Source organism: Cervus canadensis, chromosome 6 (assembly GCF_019320065.1).
Source record: "Cervus canadensis isolate Bull #8, Minnesota chromosome 6, ASM1932006v1, whole genome shotgun sequence".
Classification (NCBI taxonomy): domain Eukaryota; kingdom Metazoa; phylum Chordata; class Mammalia; order Artiodactyla; family Cervidae; genus Cervus; species Cervus canadensis.
The window spans coordinates 33,985,052-34,003,514 of NC_057391.1; the positions used below are offsets into that span (position 1 = coordinate 33,985,052).

The 18,463-nt window shown below is 43.3% G+C and overlaps 1 protein-coding gene across 1 annotated transcript in view; it reads left to right on the forward strand.

The window, feature by feature from the left end:
* Positions 1–6,477: 6,477 nt before the first annotated feature.
* The window catches only part of MDGA2 (MAM domain containing glycosylphosphatidylinositol anchor 2), an 858,597-nt gene continuing 846,611 nt past the window's right edge, over positions 6,478–18,463 (forward strand). Inside the window, exon 1 of the mRNA XM_043471432.1 lies at positions 6,478–6,814. Within this exon, the coding sequence (XP_043327367.1) occupies positions 6,535–6,814 (280 nt within the window). The 5' untranslated portion in view covers positions 6,478–6,534. The remainder of the gene's footprint in view (positions 6,815–18,463) is intronic.

The following is an 18,463-nucleotide window of genomic DNA, read 5'->3' on the forward strand; positions in this document are numbered from 1 at the left end:
ATTTCAACTTATCAGCTATTCCTAAGTACTGAAATGCCAAACTGTTACAGATAAACTGTGGAAAGACTTGAGAGTTCAATGTGACTGGACAGAAATGGGACAGATGAACTCTGAATAAGAGCAAGTGAAGTAATGCTTTTAGAGAAAAACATTTCATCATCCTTATGAAACCAAAGGTTCCAAGCTGTCAGCTAACCTCAAAATGGAGCCCATTCTAGTTAGGAGGCCCATTACTAGTGGTCTCCAACAATTAACAAATGTTAATGAAAAATATTAACAATAATCAAAATGATAATAATGTATTGCTTAAGCCAGGTGCTGAGCTATGTAACACTCATGTATTACTTTATATAAAACTCTTAGTAACCTCTTGCCCTTTTCATTGTATGGGATATGGGAAATGTCAAGGTCACACTGACATCAGAAATTCAAGCTCAAGGCAATCTGATGTCAAAGCTCAGACTTTTACCTTCTATGTTATATACCCCCGCACCGAACATATGCTCTGGAACAAATCAGCATTGGGTTTGTTCCCTAAATAGTATCAGAATTATAATAATAGTGCAAGGGAGACATGTCAGAATAAGAGTAAATCTACGGCAGAGCTACTAAAGTCAGAAGACTATGGTATATTAAGACAGACCTTTAAAACTAATTATGGGTTAAAGATACAAACTGTAAAGAAAACATGAATATTTCACAAGATCCCAGAAGTCTATAACTAGAAACTAGCAGACACTTCCTTCTGTCTTGAAAGAAGAAGGGCCTATGAGAGGGAATGCTCTTTACCAAATGAGTTAAAAACTCTCAGAAGTTTGGTATTTTAAGCTGATAATAAGAGTATCAAGAATCTCAAAGACCTTGTTTCATGTTTTCTGTCTCTGCCTCAACTTTCCTCTGTTTGTCAGTGTTCTTCACTGGCAGCCACAATATACCTGAGACCTTAGCCCCATCATCTGGCAACAAATTACCTTGGCATCCTCTCAAAACAGTCCTCTTCTAATCAGCCTCTCCTGGGCATCTCCTTTATTATTTGGACCCTGGATTCACTATTTCTAGGGATTATTCTTTGAGTACCTTGCTGTTTCCTCGAGTCATACATCTCCTTGACTTCTCTCAGTCCATACAAAGCAGATCTGATGTCATGCCTTATTTCTAATATTAGTAGTTACTCGTTCTCATTGACCTTCCCATTCTCACTAAAGCCCTGTCAAGGGATAATACTGTTTCCCAAAGTGAAATCCTTGTCTCATACTTGTCACCAGTGTCTGGATTCTGCTTCTTATGAACAACTGTCCCCACCCACCCTGTCTCCTGGAAATGATGCGTGCGGAATCCCTAATGCTATGCTCTGGGTCTTTGATAGAAAATTGTATCTATCATCTGAAACAATCAATTCCATGTGATGCTGCTTGGACTTCCAAGCTTGCATGATGGAAGCTATTACTAAGTAGCAGGAAATAAACCAAGTGAATAGGCATTTGGCTAAAGAAAATTTACTAGCATAGAAGACTATGCCCTACAGAAGTTGTTCTAATTTAGGGTTAGTCAAACTTTGCTGTCCTCTAGGTTAACTTTAAAGAGATCTGGTCCATTGGGCAGAGGTTGAGAAGGTGATGTTCCATGGTCTCAGGTACATGTCTGGGCCATAGAACAGTGAGCTTGCCTCGACTGACTTTGGAAATATCATAAATATATTTATTTTCAAGATTAAAGGAGCAGGCCAAGGATACAAATATGTAGCCAACTGAGGAATGACTCAGGGTGGTTTATATTCCTAACAAGCCATGATATGAGCCAGAAATTTGTGATCATGAAGAATAAAGTAAGTATAAAAAGAATGGAGCAATAGGTCAGGATGCACAACTCCCCAGACATTACTATATACCACTGATGATTTTTACATTCGTGTTTGACTTTATAAGCTAAAAATGGAATAGTGTGTATGGGAGTCTGGGTGATTTAAAGAGCCATAAAGACTTCCCTGGTGGCTCAGATGGTAAAGAGTATGCCTGCAATGCAGGAGACCCAGGTTTGTTCCCTAGGTTGGGAAGATACCCTGGAGAAGGAAATGGCAACCCACTCCAGTATTCTTGCTCGGAGAATTCCATGCACAGAGGAGCCTGGCAGTCTACAGACCATGGCGTTGCAAAGAGTCTGACACCACTGAGCGACTAACATTTTCACTTTCAATAGAGTAACCATAAATAATATAGAAGACCTTGTATTTGTGGGAAGAGGCTAGATTAAAAAGAAAGGACAAATTTGCTACTGTTGGTCTGATTTTGCCTACTTACCTGTTTTTCCTGAGTTTTTAGTTTTTCCCATTTCTGTTCCACTGTCTTGAGTGGATTTTGTGTCAAACTGTGACTCCCTTCATTACATTACCTCTCTCATGCTGACCAGGATGGAACATCTTGCTTATACTGGAGGACAGAGATAGAAATTTAAAATGAAATTATAGTCAATAAAACTCTAATGGGTTATTAAGGTAATTAGGGCTATCAGAGGAGAGACCCTAAATTTTCCCAGCCTTGTCATCATAAATGATAAAGTGTCCATTGTTGCTCCTGTTAGGAACAGAGTAGTGAGTATTAGGCCCTGGCAGTAATGCAGTGTGGGACTCCTCTGAGGTTCTATACAATTTCCATATTCACTATGCAAAATCCAAGAAGCTGGTGATTCTTAAAGTGTAGAAGAGTGCACTAATTGGGCCACACAGACTATGCTGGTCCTGATTTCATTACAGCCTTCAGACCTGCCTTCTGGAGCATCTCCTCTTCTCTCTGCCAAAACAGTTCCCTGATCCTCCTTAGACTCAGCTCAGGCTCACCACCTGGAGGCCTTCAGTAGTTGGTGCTCAGGTGTGGCTAGATCCATCCTGCTTATTTGGTCAGGGCATCCTAAACACTGTTAGATTTTAAGGAAATGAACCAAACAAAAACCATGATTGATTTAACTGGCCAATTGATTGTGTAAGCAATCAATCTAGTAAATTCATAGGAAAAAAAACATATTAGGTACAATGCCATTTTTATTCTGTCATTTAGCCTGATTAACGGTTGCATGTAAAATCTGCCACCATTTGCCTTGGGAGTTTCTTTATATAGCACTTACAGTGTCAGGACTTCCCTGGTGGCTCAGACTGTAAAGAATCTACCTGCAATGTGGGAGACCTGGTTCGATCCCTTGGTTGGGAAGATCCCCTGGGGGAGGGCATGGCAACCCACTCCAGTATACTTGCCCAGAGAATCCCCATGGACTGAGGAGCCTAGCAGGCTACAGTCCATAGGGTCACTAAGAGTCGGACACGACTAAGCACACACATACAGTGTCAACAGAAGTAGTGGTGCCTGCGTGACCCTGTCCACTAGATCGTGTCTTTTTTGAAGGGATTCTGTCCTGTATATCTTTGAATGTTCAATATCCAGGATAAGACTTGTCCCAGAGTAACTATACCTGGTTGTTTCCTCAACCAAAGTAAAGTATAAAATGACTGGGTTCTCTAAGCTCTCTACAAGCTCCAAATATCTCAGTCAGGAATGCTGGGGGCTCCGTGGGTGTTTGGTCCTTCCGTAGGCAGAGGTATGCATTACATGGAAAATAAAGGCACGAAGTTCCTGAAGCTTCCATCCTGATGTGGCAGGTTAAGCAGAGTCATCCCCAGTAGAGATATTGACTTAGTGTGGGGTTCCTTTGTTAAAGTGATATACTGACTTTTGGGGATGATAAAATATTTCCATTTAGAGTCCTGCAGTCAATCAAATAACCTACGGTTCCATAAATAGGAGTCAAAAAAGGACAGTACAAATATACAGGTGAAGTAGTATTTCAGAACACGAGTGCCTAAAATCTGCAAACGCCTCATGGACAAGACACATTATTAGCAGCCAACTGAGAGAGGAGTTGCACTTGACTACCCTGGAAACTGCTGCAGTATGCAGGAATTCACTTACTTCTAAAAGACTGATATCCTGAAACAGAAGCCAGTCCCCCTCAGCTGACCAGTGAGCGGACCTCAGCTGACCACTCACTCCCCTTCACAAATGCCACACATTGAGTTTTGCTTCTAGAGTGATAATTATATCAATGTGAAAGTGGCATTTCATAAACAAGGAGTCTTAACACTAAGGCATCCTTTGGGATCGTCTCAACATTAGTTCCTCTTAACTTGAAAACACTGAGCATAAACAGTAGCTCACACTCGGCAAAAATAATATGCATAATTCACCTAAGTGAGGGAAAGGACCTTGGTGGAAACAATGGGGACTATTCATTTCCTAGTGCTAGGAGGTAACACCCCCATCCCCGCCCCCTCACCCCTCCTAGCCAGAGCAGAGAGGGACCCGCAGTGTGTTATACCAGTCTATTATGGGAGCGGATAAATGAATACTATGCTCCAGATATTCCATAGCAATTACTTTTTTTTAAACACATGTATAAATGCACGTTTTTAGCTATTTTAATCACTTCCCCATCCATATGTTGTTTGAAGAGTGAAGAATATACTCGACAAAGTGGACTGCGCACAGGAAGCACTAATAATTGTGGCTACAGAAATCACAAACCACTATTTATATTCCCAGTTTTCCCCCGATTAATTTTAGGTGAACTATTTCTACACTGGTTCCAGTGTAAATCACAGGTGCTTTGCATTTCCTGAGCCTTTTGTGACTATGAATTTCTTAAGCTCCTCCAACATCAGGGTGAGCTCGCCCCAATGAGACTGTCTTTCAGAGAAAAGATTTTTCAAAGCGGTTAACTTTCGTAGGCGACATTGCATATTAAACAGACTAATCTCTGAACTCTTAGGTGTTTTCCCCTAAGAGCCTTCATTGCTGTGATGACCATATTTCTCTTTAAAAGAACAGATATAGGGAAGAAACGGTGCCATTCCCAAGCGTGGTGGCCTGTTCTGCCCTCTAGTCAAGCAGAACGGCTCCTGGGAAACCTTGGGCGGCGGGGAGGGGACGGTGTGTCCTGTAGTTACCCGGGGTCTAAGGTGGTAGCCGGCCTTTCGGCGTGCCGACGCCAACAGCGGAATCAGCAATGCTAACTGGCATCCGCGGCCGCGCAGGTCCGGGAGGTGGGGGCGAGGGGCTCGCGGGGAAGGCTGGAGGCCGGATGCCGCCGGCCTCGCGGAGCCTCTCGGCGCTGTCCATGCTGATGAGCTCCTGGGCTGACACAGGAAGGCAGAGCTGAGGAGGAGCCGAGGAGGCAGAGGAGGCGCGGAGGAAGGCGACCGAGCCGCGCACCCGGCTTTGACGTCGCCCGGCTGCGGCTAGCAGCTCGCGCTCTCAGCACGTAGCGCACAACGTGACCACACACAGCCCTCCTCTCCGGCAGCCCGGCAGCTCGGCAGCCAGCTCTCGGCTTCGCCCTCCTCCTCCGTCTCCTTTCCGCCTCCGCGGCGCGCACCCCCGCGCACACCCAGGGATTCCGGCCGGCGTCGAGCCCTCGGCGCAGCCCTCGGCGCCCCGCCGCCCAGCCCGGGCACCTCCGCCGCAGCTGGGGCCCGAGCGGCGGCCACGCAGCCGGGGTCCTCCTCAGGCAGCTGCTCCCGCGTTCACCTCCGGATGCCAGCACCACGTTAGCCCAGGCGGGGAACCCCTTCTGCGGCTCCCTCCTCTAAACTCCCGCCTGTCCCGACCGCCCCCATCCCTCCACCTGGCGGGGGCAGCGCGGAAGCGAAGAGGACGCGCGCGGTGCCGGTGGGCACGCGTAGACGTGTGTGCGATCCGATCTCTGCTTGGCTTTCTCTCTCTCTTGCAAGTGGCGGTGCCTGGACTCTGCTTTCGGCTCCCGGAATTGGTGCGGCGGGCCTGAGACCCCTCTTCGCTGGCGGGGCGCTCAAGGCTATTTTGGAGAACAGTGGCGGTGGTGGCAGTGGCGGCAGCTGAGGCTGGTGCCCGAGAGAGCTCCAGACGCACACTCTGAGCCCTGCCGGTCCCTCTCCTCCTTCCCCCTCCTCCCTTCCCTTTCTCCCCACCCCCGTACCCCTAGCCCCACTCCTCCTCTTCCTCCTCCTTCTCTTCCTCCTCTCCCTGCTCGGCGATGCGAGCCTGTATCGTGTAACAGGATTGGCGTTGCAATGGCAACTGATGGAATGGGGGAAGGCAAGACAGCAGGGCTGGGGGCTCCGGACTGCGGACCGGCGGGCCGCTGCCGCCGCTTGACGCTCCTCCGGGGACCTTCGCGAGTTACTTTGTAAGGGCGAACCCAAGCGAGGAAGCCCCTGCTCGGTGCCCCGAGTCAGAGGCCACTTCCTGCTCCCTGGCTGCCCGCGCCAGGCTCGCACCGCTCGGCACACCCGGCCCCTCGCCCGCACCCGCCGCTGGCCCAGCGCGCCGCCGCCGCTGCGGAGACTCGAGCCGGCTCCCCTGAAGAACCCTTCTCCTCGCGGCTGCGCTTCCCAGCACGCCCCCTGCTCCTCCCCGGCGCCTGCGATTTTCCCAGGCGCCCGGTGTGAGTGCGGCGTGCGTGGAAGTCTGTGTCAGGGTATTGTGTTGTGTGAGTGTGTGTGTGTGTGTGTGCATGAGTGTGGGGTGTGCGGGGCTCCTGCGCTGCGCTCTCGGCCGCCGCCGGGAAAGGACGGACGTACGGCGCTTCTCCCTTCCGCGAGCGATTCCCGTGCACCTCGTCTCCGCTGAGGAGCGTGCGGAGCGCGCCCGGCTAGCCGCCGGCCTCCAGAAGGTCCCGCTGCTTCCCCCCCGGGCTGGATATGTTCATGTTCACGTGAAGATGGATTTAGTGTACGGTCTCGTGTGGCTGCTGACAGTCCTCCTGGAGGGGATCTCTGGCCAAGGAGTGTACGGTGAGTGGAATCGCGACGCTATCGTGACCTTGTGATTCTTAGGTAAGATAGGCTGCTGAGCGAAAATGCACGACTCGCGCCGTTCCGGGGCCCCTCCCGGCGTGGCTTTTGATTTACACTTCATCACGTTATTGGGAGCGATAAGGAGGCAGCGAGCGCGCTGCGGATTGGGCTGCGAGCCGCTCTCCCAGCGCCTCGGTTCGGGTTCCGAGTTGGGTCGGGCCGGCAGCCCCGCACTCGTGCGAATGAGTGACTTTGCACTTGATTTATCCCCTCTGGGGACCGGAGCTCTAGCAGTCTTGGGTTTAAGGGTGATTGGGCTCCTTGGAGGCTTTGGCGTCGGTGTCGCCGTTTCCTCCGAAGGGAAGCTTCGAATGTGACCCTAGTGAGCTTCCCATTGCTCTCTGCCCTCCAGCCCCCTCCCCCAGCTTTCTTCTTCCCACCTTTTCCTTCTTTGGGGGGAGAGGGGGGAGTGGAATGCCTCCTTGACTTGATTTTCCGGCTCAGGAAGTGGGTTGACAGTCGAGTTACATTCTGCACCAGCCGTTGCCATGAGCACTGACTTGGGAGGGGAAAATAGCAGGCAAGATTCTCGGTGCCAGACGCAATTAAGGAACATGTTTATGTGAATGGATGAGCAAATGCATGAATGAACGGACAGCCAAGTCCGCGCGTCTCGGCTCTGGGGCAGGACGCGAGCTCATTGCAACTAGAACACAATCTCAGTTCTTTGGAAAACCCAGGGCTGGACGGGTTAGGATCGAGAGAAGGGCAAGCTTGTTAACTCGGATGTTTTTAAGTCCTCAAGAGCAAATCCAGGTTCCTTTGCCTGTCAGCAGTTGGCACCCTTGGCTTTCGGGACTGAAAAATACACACACACACCCTCAGGCTCTGGCTGAACTGAAACGTACGTCTTCACCCGGGACAAGCAGACGGTGACAGAAAGGAAAAATAACTTTTGTATTCTCGAGGTATGGTGGGAAGGTTAGAAGAACAGCCCTTGAGGGGACAGCAGGCCAAGACTCATCCAAGGCATCTAGGCTATGGCCGACATAGAAAAAATGAAATTTGCACATCAACACACTCCACCGCCCCCCCCCTCCCCGCCCGCCCCGCAACCTCGACCCCTGGCTTGTGATTTCCATTTCCCTGGGGGAGAGGCCCCAGCACCGCAGAGGCTGCCCGGGGGGGAAAGGGCATGAGTGCCCGTGGAAGCGCGGACCGTAGAAGTGACTTCGGAGTGGGCGCAGATGCCAGGGGACCTTGAGTCCTCGAACTCTGGGAGCCAGAGTGCGCGGTGGGCAGCTGTTTGCGAACCGAGGCACGAAATCCGACCGAGCATTGACTCTCTCCGCGGTGTCTAGTCCAGGGCTGAGCCGTGCTGGGGGTGGAGGAAGAGGGTCTGGAGCGGCGAGCACTGGTCTGTGCTGGGCTTCAGCGGCCACTCCCCTTGCCTGTCTTCCTGCCTCCCTCCTTGGCTCTGGTCAAGAGATCCTCACTCTCCCACCTCGAAGCATCCGAGTATCTCCTCTCTCCGCACTCCCTCTTTCCAGAATGAAATTGAGAGCTTTCTTGGTGGTGGTGGTGGTGCATGTAGGAGGGAAACGCCTAGACTCTCCGAAGGTCTTACCCGTTTGGCTGATGGCAGGAGGTGGGCCTTTGAGCAGCAGGAATTCATTTAGAGCTCTTTTGACTTTTGCTGGACACTGATGTGTGGCATCTGAGAGTGGCTGGTATTCAAAGGGCAGACCAATGTTGCAGATAAACGATAGAACCTTCTCAGGAAGCTGTTCCCTAGTCTGAGAGAGTCTGAATTCTGTTTATCCAAGTCTTTATTTCTCTCCCATTGGTTCATATTAACCCAAATAAACAGAGGGTTTTTTTTTTTTTTTAATATGTGTGTGTGTGTGAGAGAGAGAGATAAGGAGAAGTGAGACAATTGGGTGGGTAAGGGATGTTTTGGAACTGTCTGGATTAGAAAGGCAGTGTTCCATTTTTCTGTCACTTTTTGTCATTTAGATTATTTGCCCTGGCAAGTTTCATATTGGGTAGTGGAAAAGCGTAAGATCTAGGAGTGGAAACAAAAGTAGAACAATTGCATCAAAATGATCCTGTGCTCAAGTTGATTGACATTAAGGGAGGAAGCATTCCTGCTATTGAGCTGATCCTAGTAATGAAGGTGGTGGTCTTTTTTTTTTTTTTTTTTAAATATTGATGTGGTTATTAGTCACTTAGCTAGGAATAGAATTGGCTTTGTGTGAAAATTAGGCAGCATCTCTAGTCCTTATAAATGTCATAGCTATTAGATGGGTGAAAACTATATTTATCTATTATTTTTCAAATCTGTCTTTTATATCACAGAAGTTAGATTCTCAAAGTGGGTACTCCTAACCTTCAGCATCAGTGTCCTCTGGGAACTTGTTAGGAATGTAAATTCTCAGACCCCTCCCAGGCTTTCTAAATCAGAAATTGAGTATGGGACCCACATTCTGGGTTTTTCACCTCAGGTGATGATTATGATGTAAGCTAAAGTCTGAGAACCACTGATAAAACTGCAAATTCCATTGCTTTGACTTTGTAAACCATGACCTTTCTTAACCTGAAGTAGCTTTATTTTCATTTGTCAAAGCATTTATGGAGAAGAGAAGATTTTATTTTTATTTAAGCGTAAAACGTTGATCAGCTGTAAAAAAGACATAGATAATAAGAGTTAGTGTAAGATTATAAAAAGTGTGTTTTGAACATTTTACATAAGGAGTCTTGAAAATAATTTAATTTAAAAAAGCAGGGCAATTATAAACAGACACATCAAAGACTAGGTAGGAACTTTGCTAGCATAAAAGTCTATGCCCTTGCATCCCTTTATTTGCCTGTATTTGCAGATCTAAAACCATCCATGGTACACACAAAGGATTACTTCTTAATTTTGTCTTCTAGTAGCCAGGATCAAGAGGAAATAAAATTATTTTATAGGTAGTTTAGGCAAAATCATTTCATTGTGGTCTAAAATTAATTACAAGATTTAGAAATATATCACTGTGACTTTTCTTCTTTGAAATAGCTGGTCAGTCCCTCACTCTTGTACTGCTCTCCTGGAAAATTCTGAGCTTGAAATTCAGATTTTTTACAGTAATTGGGAATATTTGCTTTAATGCATAGTTTATATTGTCTCGAGTTAACTCTAATTGTCTTCCCCTTGTGCTTGATCTGCTTGGTCCTTTGTGAACTACTTAAGTATAAAAGTTTCTGCTATGAAACTAGGAACTTACTGTCATTTATCTGGGAATATTGCTTAGCAGACTTACTTCATAGTAGCTGAGATTTGTGGATATGTGGCAAATGGGTAAGGAAGATTATCCTTTGATTTATATCTGCCTGTCTACCATTCACCAATGATTCTGATGTTATTAAAAAGCAATTTTTGAAATGATATTTTTCCCTGTATATATCTATATTTGTGTAGTCTTCAGAATCAGTTTTCTTAATTATATATTGTCCCATCTTGAATTTAAAAATGTTATTTGGAGTCAACCTTTTTAGTAAAATAATCTTGGAATCATAAAGTTTTATTTTAATTTTCTTTTTACTATACTAAACATCACTGAAACTAAAAAGTCGTTAAAGAACTGTGAACTGGTACCCATTTTTGACATTGTGAATTTTGTTGCACTAAATCCATTGCATTAAGTTTAGGAAAACTAGTAAATATACCATTCAGGGTCAAAATGTAAACCCCAGTTAAGTGTATACTAGTGCAAAACTTAGAGCAGAGTGATCCAAAGTATTTTCCTAGTTTTTAAAGCTTTCTTTGTAAATTATTCTGTGAATGTTTAACTTGATTTTTAAGGAACCTGTTGATAATTACATAATTTTGAGAGTCATATCTCTTGTAAACTTCACAATTGTCTTCTTTAAAAAGGAAAAAAAAACTACTGTATTTTTTACCTCTGACCTATTATACTCATAATTTCCAAGGAGATTAGTAAAAGATGATAATTGCTGTTATAATCATTGTTGTTGTTTAGTAGCACTCAGTCATGTCTGACTGTTGCCCACCAGGCTCCTCTGTACATGGGATTTCACAGGCAAGAATACTGGAGTGGGTTGCCATTTCCTTCTTCAGGGGATCTTGCTGACCCAAAGATCAAGCCCACATCTCCACAGATTCTTTACTTAGCCACCAGTGAAGTGAAGTTGCTCAGTCATGTCCGACTCTTTGTGATCCTATGGACTGTAGCCTACCAGGCTTCTCCTTCCATGGGATTTTCCAGGCAAGAGTACCAGAGTGGATTGCCATTTCCTTTTCCAGGGGATCTTCCCGACCCAGGGATCGAACCCAGGTCTCCACATTGCAGGCAGACACTTTACCCTCTGAAAGGGAAACCACCAGAGAAGCCTTATAACTACATTAGTGCAGAACAAATCCCCACTGCAATTGAAAAACCAAGTAGATGTCTTTGAATAGTTTTTAAGGAGAGACAAATCAACTGATGACTTGGTGTCTTAATATAGTTAATGTACTGCCCGTAAATAGCTTGCAGGATGTGCTAGAAACAGTAAATAGAATAAATTTATCAACACATGTATGACAAATTAGCAAGCTATATGCTTTCAATTCAAGTAATATCAATTAATCTCACAAATTTTAAGAATGACACCTCAGGCAGTAACTGACAGAAAAGATTGATGGAATTGAGAACCAAAGGATAAGGTAGATAAGAAGGATCTGGAAGATATTTCAGACTGTCAGTGGGTTGAGTCTAAATGTACAGATTGACCCAAAGGGGTAAAAGTGCTCTGGAAGGTCAGTTGACCATTACATCTGGTCCCAGAATATTGCCATTCTCATGGCAAGATTATCCCAAGGTACAATGAATTGTGATTTTTATCCCGTTTGAGTTTGGAGAAGGCTTGTGATCAGGTACTGCTTTTTGAGCGAACACATATTAGCTATTCCTAGCTAAGTGACTAATAACTACATCCTCTATGGGAGGAGGGAGGATGACTTTACTGAATGTTGTTTAAAAAAGTAAATCTGAAGCTCTTTCATATACAGTTAGCTTTAACCTTTTTTCTTCCCACTTCTCACTCCACTATCCCTATGTGCACCTGATAATACACACACACACACACACACACACACACACACACAGAGCACATCCTTAATCATCACCACCTTGGTCACCATCATAAGAAAAAGTAGGCTGTCCTTTGTATCTTGAGATGATTTTTGTTCATTCAAAGTTGTCCTTACTGGTTATGTTACTGAAAATTCACATGCCAGATGAGCAGATTATTTTATACAGTATTAATTACTCATGTCCTGTTTGTCCCTGGGAAGCCTCTAAGTGATTTATTAAGTATTTTAGATTGACCAGATTGTACATCAAGCCTAAGAAATCATTTTCTAGTGAACAAATCAGTGAGGATGCCAGGGTCCTGACAGGAATTAGAGGTTAAAAGTTTAGGGGTGAAGCAATTCTGGTGAATAGATGTCATAAAAGAAATTCAAGGAATGCATTTTTTTTCATCATCTTTGCTTAATTTTATTGCCTCTGGTACCAACTCTTTTTACTGATATTGCAAAATTCTTTTTGTTTTGTTTTGTAAGGCAAACTACCTTGAACTTATTTTGAGAAACGAGGTATAAGTAAAAATTATTCAGGAAAATTCTTCAGGAAAAAATGTGCTCTGTATTCTTAAAATGTACTGTTATAATGTAACTGGGGTAAGACTCGTGGGGATGCAGCTAATTGCATTAGCCTATGGGTTCAGTTTATGTCTTAAGATAGTGTTAGGAACCGTGGTCTTGGATTGCTTTCCAACTATAAAGATAATTCATCATTCATGTTCTCGGGCTTGGTTCTCATGCTTTGGGAAGAGTCTTGGAAGAGTTAGGCTCAAAGCTTGCAATCAACAAAATCTAAGGCAAAGAGCCAGTTATACCCTCCTAGTCCTGGAACTGAGCTCTTGGCAACTGCAGTGAACTAAGGAATGTGCTATCAGCTCCCCGTTGAATTGGGGAAGATCTTACTTTCCCTTTTGGCTTTTTAGTAGGACAAGCAAAGTATTATACTGAATGCATTTCAAGTATGAATAGGGTGAACGTTTTTAGCTTCACTGTAATTGCCATTAACTGAATAGTCCCTCAAAATGAAATTTCATTTCTTTGCTTCAATGACTGTCAATGTAAATATATTACTTAGAGCAGACTGAATAAATGATTTCATTCATAGAGCACTGTATCCTACTTTTATTTTCAAATCCAATTAATAAACTTTTGGTTCTGTAAAATCATAAAGTTGCAAGTAAGAAGAGACTTTATGATGGCATTAAATCATCTCACTAATTTATGACACAATAGCTTTGTATTATGCTAGTCAGACAGTGGTCCTATGTTCTTTGTGACTTTTCTTTACAGAAAGAAATTTTACAACTCTTTTTCCGCAGTCCAGACTTACTCGCTGGAATGATCCTTTTTGCCATCTTGCTAAAATTCCTCATCTTCTTTATTGGGGTATGCACTTAGTTATTTCCCATTTTATGCCAGTACAATTCCAGTTTTGTTCTTAACTATACCACCTAGTTAAGCTTTTTTATATTGGTTTCTTACTACCTTTCCAAGATACTATGCCAAGATACTATTTCCAAGATACCATTTCTAATCTTTGTTTTAAAACACTTTATTTCCTTTCCTGTTGATGTAATTGATTGAATTCAGGAAGAAAGGTGATTTCCATTTCATAATCCAGATCATACATTCCCCAGGAGTTCACCATCATAGAAAAGGATTTCAAATATTAGGAACATTTTTTTCCTTTGGCTATTACACATTTACCATAAATTTATCAGTTAAAGACATGTTATGGTAGGAGTAAAGGTATTAGAAATTATGATGTAACTTATTCTTTCTATGTTTTAGTAAGCTACCTCTATGACTTTGCATAAGAATAGGAGACATCAGTTTCTTACTGTTCCCTGACAAAACTGTACCAAGGACCATGATGTGGTTGGCAGATGAGGTCAGATATGTGACATGCTACCATATCTGCAAGCAGCATATTTCTTGTCCTGTTTTGTTGTGATGAGAGTGGGAGGGATAAAAAATAATGGAGTGACTCTGTGGAAAGGGAAATACATATATATATGTGAGAGAGGAAGGGTTGGTTCATAGCTAGGCCTCCCATAGTCCTAAAGGACAGCAAAAAGGGCATTGAAATCTCAAAGGGGTGAGTAGGAAATAAAATGCTGGCCTGAAAACAGCATTGCCCTTTAAGTGACAGCAAGACAGCAAAAAATATATATTTTTAACTAAATAGAACTTTGTTCATGCATGTCAAACAGAGGAAGAAAAAAATGGCCACCATTTGACATAAAGGGATCTTCAGGGAGATTTTTCTGTTCTCCTGAATGGGAAAAACGAAGAATTCTTAAATGGGGCCTATAGTCTCAGTGGACCAGATTATCCTACCTGCTAATTGATTGTACATAAGGATAGATAGACACAGATTAAACATTGGGGCATTCTCTCTGTTATTTCTGCAGAGCTGTGAATTGAATCCGGGCCTCACCTCAGGTCCACTTATTACTGAAGAGTTGGAGGCCCCCATGAACTCAGAGTTTGGAAGTTAATTGAGGAGATAAAGCCAAGTGGAAAAACAATCTAGACTCTGAGAAATATACAAACATTTGTGCCAAGACAGGAGAAAGCATTGATAGCTGCCATGGTTGGAGGAAACTTGAAAAAGCTGTTACATCCTGATTTGATTCTTTCAAGTAGGTTGGTGAGTATAGGTAAGAAGGAAGGAACTGGCAATGCTACAGCATGGATTCCAGCGGCAGGAACAGGGGGCAGAAAGAAAAATAACCCTGCAATTTGTTGTTGTTGCTCAGTCGTTAAATCGTTTCCAACTCTTTGCGACCACATAGACTGTATGTGGGGCTTCCCTCGTGGCATGCCAGGCTTCTCTGTCTTCCACTGTCTCTCGGAGTTTCCTCAAGTTCACGTCTATTGCATTGGTGATGCTACCTAACCATCTCATCCTCTACCGCCTTCTCCTTTTGCCTTCAATCTTTCCCACCTTCAGGGTTTTTTCCAATGGGTCAGGTCTATTCCAATGAGTCGGCTCTTTGCATCAGGTGGCCGAAGTATTGGAGCTTCAGCTTCAGCATCAGTCCTTCCAGTGAATATTCGTGGTTGATTTCCTTTAGGATGGACTGGATTAATCTCCTTGCAGTCCAGGGGACTCTCAAGAGTCTTTTACAGCACTTGTCTAGTATTAAGCCTAAGCAATTTCTCCAAAGTTTGCTCCAACTAGAAAAATGTGTTCATCCTTTAACCTTTGGTAACTCTCCCTTCCCAAAGCTTGTAAATCTGTGAAATAAATTTTACTGGATAATACCCTGAAACTTGCTCAGGTATTTATGTCCACCAGCTTCCTAGGTTTGTGTCTGTTCAATGTGAAGCCACCTAACCTGCTCATCAGAAGATAAGACAGTTATCTCGTAAGTTCCGGTAGGATACTGAGCCCTCCCCAATTTGAGGTAGTCTTGGGAAGCTTTGAACTTACGTAGGGGATCCTTTTGGAGTTAAAGTCAAAGACTTATCAAAGCTTTTTTAGACTGTCTACTACTTAGAAGCAGTGAACTGTGAGTCCAGAATGACTTAAAACATCATGTTCTTTACAAATGTACAGCAACTGAAATGAATTCATTGCCCTTAAGAAAAAAAAGATGTGTGCTTTTATTATTATTTTTAAACATCCTCATTCAGAGAAGGATGATGTAGTTGAAAACTCTTGGTGAACTTGGGCTTTCTTTTCATTCACCAGCTGCTCTACTTCATGAGCACAGGCAAAAAACAATTTTTCTTAATCTTTCTACCCCTCAGTTTCTATATCTAATAAACTTTTAGGAAAGTGGACTGTTACCTAAGGAAAATGTAAATAACAGCAAAAATAAAGTATGGTTGCATTTTATATCTGGAGGAGAGGGAGCGTACAGAGCAACTGTCTTCTGTCTTCTTAGAAAGGCACACTCAGGGGTGCAACAGTTGGACTCTAGGAGGAGTGCCATTTGGTTCTCAGAATACAGTAAGGGGGCAGGGAGTAACAGCAAGCAATTATAATCTGGAAAAAATAATTCTCATTTGTCAAACAGAAAATAACTCACGTGGTATATTTCACATCGTGTATGTGATATTCATATGTGCACAAGAATGCCATTTGATCCTCTATCTTGTATACCTCTGTGTCTGGTGTTGCTCCTTGGGCTATTCTCCTCTGAATTCACATAACCCTGGAGTTTGTCCTTTTGCTTCTTAATTGTGGGGTTGGGAGTTGGGGTGGGAAGCTGGTATATCCCGCCTCATTTATGAGCTCCAGAGACTATTAATGTCACCCTGACCTTATCATAAAGAGTATATTTATATGTGTTCAAATATGTGTGTAAATATCCCTTTTGTATCAAGGAGTAAGAATAGTCTCAATATCGTGCCATTTTGAGACTAAATGAAAAATAGCACTATAAAAATGATACATCCAAATGGGGAAAATAGGGGTCTATTTCTAAGAACACAAGTAATTGATAATTTAAAAATAAAACCAGATAAAGTGAGAATAAATCATTAAATGAAGCTGTCACAGATTTATTGTGTATTTGCACAATTGCACTCATCTCACAGGCTAGCAAAGTAATGCACAAAATTCTCCAAGCCAGGCTTCAACAGTATGTGAACCGTGAACCTCCAGATGTTCAAGCTGGATTTAGAAAATGCAGAAGAACCAGAGAACAGATTGCCAACGTCTGTTGGATCATCAGAAAAGCCAGAGAGTTCCAGAAAAATATCTACTTCTGCTTTATTGACTATTCCAAAGCCTTTGACTATGTGGATCACAATAAACTGTGGAAAATTCTTCAAGAGATGGTGATACCAGACCACCTGACCTGCCTCCTGAGAAACCTGTATGCAGGTCAAGAAGCAACAGTTAGAACTGGACATGGAAAAACAGACTGGTTTCAAATTGGGAAAGGAGTATGTCAAGGCTATATATTGTCACCCTGCTTAATTAACTTATATGCAGAGTACATCAAAAAACTGCTGAACTGGATGAAGCACAGGCTGGAATCAAGATTGCTGGGAGAAATACTAATAACCTCAGATATGCCGATGACACCCTTATGGCAAAAAGCGAAGAAGAACTAAAGAGCCTCTTGATGAAGGTGAAAGGGGAGAGTGAAAATGTTGGCTTAAAACTCAACATTCAGAAAACTAAGATCATGGCATCCAGTCCCATCACTTCATGGCAAATAGATGGGGAAACAATGGAAGCAGTGACAGATTTTATTTCCTTGGGCTCCAAAATCACTGCAGATGGTGACTGCAGTCATGAAATAAAAAGATCCTTGCTCCTTGGAAGAAAACTTAGGACCAATGTAGACAGCGTATTAAAAAGCAGAGACATTACTTTGCCAACAAAGGTCCATGTAGTCAAAGCTTTGGTTTTTCCTATAGTCATGTATGGAGGTGAAAGTTGGACTATAAAGAAAGCTGAGGGCTTAAGAATTGATGCAAAACTGTGGTATTGGAGAAGACTCTTGAGAGTCTCTTGGACTGCAAGGAGAGCCAACCAATTCATCCTAAAGGAAATCAGTCCTGAATATTCATTGGAAAGACTGATGCTGAAGCTGAAACTCCAATACTTTAGACACCTGAGGCGAAGAACTAACTCATTTGAAAAGCCCCTGATGCTGGGAATGATTGAAGGTGGGAGGAGAAGGGGACGACAGAGGATGAGATGGTTGGGTGGCATCACTGACTCCATAACATGAGTTTGAGTAGGCTCTGGGAGCTGGTGAGGGACCAACAACCAGGCCTTCCTGGCGTGCTGCAGTCCATGGGGTTGCAAAGAGTTGAACATGACTGAGCAACTGAACTGACTCAAAAGTGTGTGACTAAAATTGCTGTTTCCCATCTAGTCACGTAGGCATTAAAAAAAAAAAAAAGTATCTGTAGAATTAAATGATAAGTCTGGGACCTTATACCATTAAAAAAATGCATTTTTGCATACAGTGGATTTAAATTGTCCTTGGTAAACACTATTTTCTATTTTTCAAGGGTGAAAGATAATTCAACTCGATAATACCCATTCATATAATCAAGTACATTGGAGAAATTCTTCAGACTAGTTTTCTAAGTGTCAGATTATTAGCTCTATAATGGTTGGGAATGTTTGTAAGGTACTGTAACCAAACCAAAAGGTCATCTTTACTTAAGACTTTGAACAGCCAACAAAATTATTAGTTGAAAGTAATTTTGCCCATTATATAGAATGAACAATACTAGCTTTGCTAGGCATGTCACTTAAGCGTATGCACACAAGTAGACTCTGTGACATGCACAGGTTTAGTAGAGGTGTAGTTCTGGAGTTGTCAGTCTTATCTTGGTATATATCAGAATTAGTGAAGTTATTATCAAGAAGTTGTATAATTATGGTTTTTATCCTGGTTCTGAACTTGTTTCTTCTTTTTCATGGCTTATTCTGCACCATTGCTGTGATTCTTCTCTTATTCTTTTATTCACTTATATTTTTTTTGGTTCGTGTTTCACACTGGACTATACTACCTGTACCCTTTTTTTTGTTCAGAGTT